Raw genomic sequence first — 5,441 nt, forward strand, 5'->3', positions numbered from 1 at the left:
CTTTATATTATGTGTTTTCTTTAACCTGTATGTAATTTTATATTATGTTTTATTTACACGTGTATGTAACTTTATATTATGTGTTTTCTTTAACCTGTATGTAATTTTATATTATGTTTTATTTACACGTGTATGTAACTTTATATTATGTGTTTTCTTTAACCTGTATGTAAGATTGTATTATTTGTTTTTTATACCTGTATGTTAGTTTATATTTTATGTATTTTACTTACACCTTTATGTCAGTTTATATTATGTGTGTTACTTACACCTGTATGTAAATTTATATTATGTGTTTTACTTACACCTTTATGTCAGTTTATATTATGTGTTTTACTTACACCTGTGTGTCAGTGTTTATATTATGTGTTTTACTTACACCTGTGTGTAAGTGTTTATATTATGTGTTTTGTTTACACCCGTATGTAAGTTTATATTATGTGTCTTACTTACACTTGTGTGTAAGTTTACATTATGTGTTTTGTTTACACCTGTATGTTAGTTTGTATCATGTGTTTTACTTACACCTGTATGTAATTTATATCATGTGTTTTCTTCAACTGGTATGTAAGTTTATATTTAGTGTTTTCTTTAACCAGTATGTGAGTTTATCGTATGTTTTGTTTACACCTGTATGTACGTTTATATTATGTGTTTTGTTTACACCTGTATGTGAGTTGAAGGTGTAAATAAAACACATAATATTAGAATAAGCATGTTCATCATGAGTATCTCCACATACAAAGTGATCAGGATTAGAATAAGCTTGTTGATCATGTGTATCCCCACATACAAAGTGATCAGGATTAGAATAAAATCACATGTGAAGATCCTGCAACTGCGGAACAAACTTTTGATAAGTCGGCGGAGGACGTTCCTGGGAAAAATGTTTCGTTATTCAGTTAAATACCAAGTTTTCTGACATTACAATAGGGCTTATCTCTTCTGCCATTGGGTCAAACATAAACGGCAGAATATTGAGAAAAAAATGTAACAGCATCAACACAGCTCGACGAAGAATATAAGGAATAGGCCTAACTATGAATGTACAAGCTGCAGCATTAATACTATAAATTCAAATTTGCACATTTCTTTTAGTTTAATTATAATATTTCTTTTAGCCATTCTTCAGTAACAAACATTCTTAAGGAAATATTCAAATATAACAGATGTTTCTTTAAATTTACTGAACTTACAAATCTTAACTGAAGAATATTTTTTGTAACTGAATTAATCATTCAACAATTAAAGACATTCCATTACATTTACTAAACTTACAACTCTTAACTGAGGAAGATACTGTTACGACAGCAGAAGTCACGTGACGCTGTAACACGTGATGAGTTTCTAGAAGAATCACGAAGGCTCGAATGTTTGTCAGACGCCCTCTATTTTTGTATATATAAGCCCGGCAAATAAAGCGGAGAGAGAAGTGACGGCGTAGATAATTGCAGATAGGGATATATAGGGACAGATAATCGAGTCAAGTCGTAAGTAAAGAGCGTGAATCGTTGTGAATTATAGCGCGTGTTCAAGTTAAAGTGACTGTGGAAATTAAGTGTATTGCAAAGTTGTATTGAGAAAGAATAAACTAGTTTTATTTAACAAAGGACTTTCATCGCTGAAGTTCCTCGGGAAGAATTTATACCGGGATATTAACAAACGACTAGAGACGTAACAATACTTTTTATGATTGAATTAATCATTCAACAATTAGAGACGTTCCATTACGTTTACTAAACTTACAAATCTTAACTGGGGAAGATACTTTTTGTGACTGAATTAATCATTCAACAATTAGAGACGTTCCATTACGTTTACTAAACTTACAATTGGTAGATTTATATCAGTAGAGAGAGAGTCTTATTTGACAGGTAGTAGATTTCTATTAGACACTCAGTAGAGAGGGAGTCCTATTTGACAGGTGGTCGATCTCTATCGGCAGAGAGAGAGGCCTATTAAGCACTCAGTAGATTTCTTTTGATACATAGTGTTACGACAGCGGAAGTCACGCGACGCTGGGAGCATGCGCGCTAGAGTTTCTAGAAGGATCACGACTTATCGAGGAATTCCGCGAACATATGAGTGTTTGCCAGGTGCTCTCTGATGTGTCCACCGCGGAGAACTGAGCCCCGAATTTTAGCGTTGTGAGTTTGTAGACTTAACGCTGTCTAACATCATACTGTTATTCACTGATAACTTCCACAAATGATGAAACTTTCAAGAAATGTTTTGTTATCTGGAATAAAACTGGCACCAGAACAAATATTGTTACCTGGGATAAATTTTTCACAAGAACAAATTACCAATTGTTACCTGGGGTAAAATTGTCACCAGAACAAATTACCAATTGTTACCATATGTTATTTAACAATAACCAATAAAACAACTAATAATACTGGCAACAGTAATAATGAAACAAAACCAATAAAACAACAATTAATACTGACAACAATAACCAAGAAATAAACTAATAATATTGACAACAGTGATACTGAAAAAATAACCTACAAAACTATTAATAATACTGACAATAGTGATACTGAAACAATAACCAATAAAACAACTAATAATACTGACAACAGTGATACTGAAACAATAACCAATAAAACAACTGATAATACTGACAATAGTGATACTGAAACAATAACCAAGAAAACAACTAATAATATCGACAACAGTGATACTGAAACAATAACTAAGAAAACAACGAAAAATATTGACAACAGTGATATTGAAATAATAACCAATAAAACAACTAATAATACTGTTACGTCTCCGTTCGTTCGTTAATTTTCTTAAATAAACTGGTTTATTCTTTCCGAATACAACTTTACGATACACTTAATTTCAACAGTCGCTCTATAACAACGCTATAACACACATCTCACGTGGCCAACAATATTATGTCCGCATACATTCAATTACTCATTACCTCTGTTGTCCCGTCACGTTGTGAACGTCTTATATATACAAGACTAACACATATCTAGTAAATGCTAGGGCATTCTTGAAGGAACAGGATATTTCTAGAAAGAGGTGGCGTGATACTAGTCACGTGACCTCGCTGACGCAACAATACTGACAACAGTGATACTGAAACAATAACTAAGATAACAACTAATAATATTGACAACAGTGATAGTGAAAAAATAACCAAGAAAACAAATAATAATACTGACAACAGTGATACTGAAACAATAACCAAGAAAACAAATAATAATACTGACAACAGTGATAATGAAAAAATAACCAAGAAAACAACTAATAATATTGACAACAGTGATAGTGAAAAAATAACCAATAAAACTACTAAAAATATTGACAATAGTCATCATGAAACAATATCCAAGAAAACAACTAATAATACTGACAATAGTGATAATGAAACAATAACCAACAAAACAACCGACAATATTGACAACAGTAATACTGAACCAATAACCAAGAAAGTTACTAATAATATTGACAACAGTGGTACTGAAATAATAACCAAGAAAGTTACTAATAATATTGACAACAGTGGTACTGAAATAATAACCAAGAAATTTACTAATAATATTGACAACAGTGGTACTGAAATAATAACCAAGAAATTTACTAATAATATTGACAACAGTGGTACTGAAATAATAACCAAGAAATCAACTAGCAATACTGACAACAGTAATAATGAAACAATAACCAATAAAACAACTAATAATACTGACAACAATAATTTGGAAACAATAACCAAGAAAACAAATAATAATATTGACAACAATGATACTGAAAAATAACCAAGAAAACAATAATAATACTGACAAGAATGATACTGAAACAATAATCAAGAAAACAACTAATAATAATGACAAGAGTGATACTGAAACAATAACCGAAGGTGATTTAATTACTAGTTATGAAGTCTGAATAAGGAATTATGGTATTTTTTAATTATGTAAGGTTATATAAAAATGATTTTTTTTCATCATAAACGTATACTTTATATTTCAGTTTCTTTTATCACTCAACGCTCTTCATGAGGAAACAAAATAAGTGGTTGTCATGCCAACACCGAGTAAATTCTTATACAGTTCATAATTTGTTTCCTATATTCGTACAAGGCTACAACTAAATAATTATCTGTGCTAGCTGTTTCTAATATCCAACTAATAGACTAGAGGAAAGGCAGCTAGCCAACGGTCCCCACTGTCAACTCTCGAGTTACTTTGATGGTATAGTGGGCTTTGACTGTCACTCTCATATCACACCTACTCGTTCTATTCAGCTTTAATTTTCCCAGTAAACCTTCATAATCTTACCTTCTGTTTTGATGCGTAATGAAGTTCGAACAACCGCAAACAAAGTGGCGTTGAACATGACTGTACCATCGGTGTTTAGAGGCATGTTCATCGATACGAGTCTCTGGAGGAAATAAACTGACTTAACATATAAACACATAATCAGTTGGTGTTCTTAAAACACACAAGATAAACAGCAGTAAGCAAAACACATAATATAAATTGACACACAGGTGTAAACAAAACACATGATACAAACTTATATACAGGTGTAAACAAAACACATAATATAAACGTACATACAGGTGTAAACAAAACACGTAATATAAACGTACATACAGGTCTAAACAAAATACATAATATGAACTTAAATACAGAAGTAAACAAAACACATAATATAAACTTACATACAGGTTAAATAAAACACATAATATAAACTTACATAAGGTGTAAGTAAAACACATGATACAAACTTACATACAGGTGTAAACAAAACACATAATATAAACTTACATATAGGTGTAAACAAAACACATAATATAAACTTACGTAGAGGTGTAAAAACACATGATACAAACTTACATACAGGTGTAAGTAAAACACAATATAAGCTTACATACAGGTGTAAATAAAACACATAATATCAACTTAAATAAAGGTGTAAGTAAAACACAGAATATAAAATTACATACATGTGAATGTAAAACAACATACAAACTTACATAAAGGTGTAAGTAAAACACATAATATCAACTTACATAAATGAGTATCTCCACATTCAAAGTGTTCAGGGAATAAGCTTGTTCATCTAATCCCGAACACTTTGAATGTGGAGATACTCATGATGAACATGCTTATTCTAATCCCGAACACTTTGAATGTGGAGATACTCATGAGGAACATGCTTATTCTAATCCTGAACACTTTGAATGTGGAGATACTCATGATGAACATGCTTATTCTAATCCCGAACACTTTGAATGTGAAGATACTCATGATGAACATGCTTATTCTAATCCTGAACACTTTGAATGTGGGGATACTCATGATGAATATGCTTATTCTAATCCTGAACACTTTGAATGTGGAGATACTCATGATCAACAAGCTTATTCTAATCCTGAACATTTTGTATGTGAAGATACTCATGATTAACAAGAC

General features: G+C 31.3%; 1 protein-coding gene across 1 annotated transcript in view; it reads right to left on the minus strand.

Annotated features, from left to right (window-relative positions):
• Positions 1-5,441, minus strand: part of LOC106470255 (voltage-dependent calcium channel type D subunit alpha-1-like) — a gene marked incomplete at its 5' end in the record, with an annotated part of 67,499 nt that overhangs the window by 23,601 nt on the left and 38,457 nt on the right. The window contains one exon of the mRNA XM_022398852.1: positions 4,302-4,404. Within this exon, the coding sequence (XP_022254560.1) occupies positions 4,302-4,404 (103 nt within the window). The remainder of the gene's footprint in view (positions 1-4,301; positions 4,405-5,441) is intronic.

This window comes from Limulus polyphemus, unplaced genomic scaffold, assembly GCF_000517525.1.
Source record: "Limulus polyphemus unplaced genomic scaffold, Limulus_polyphemus-2.1.2 Scaffold3908, whole genome shotgun sequence".
Classification (NCBI taxonomy): domain Eukaryota; kingdom Metazoa; phylum Arthropoda; class Merostomata; order Xiphosura; family Limulidae; genus Limulus; species Limulus polyphemus.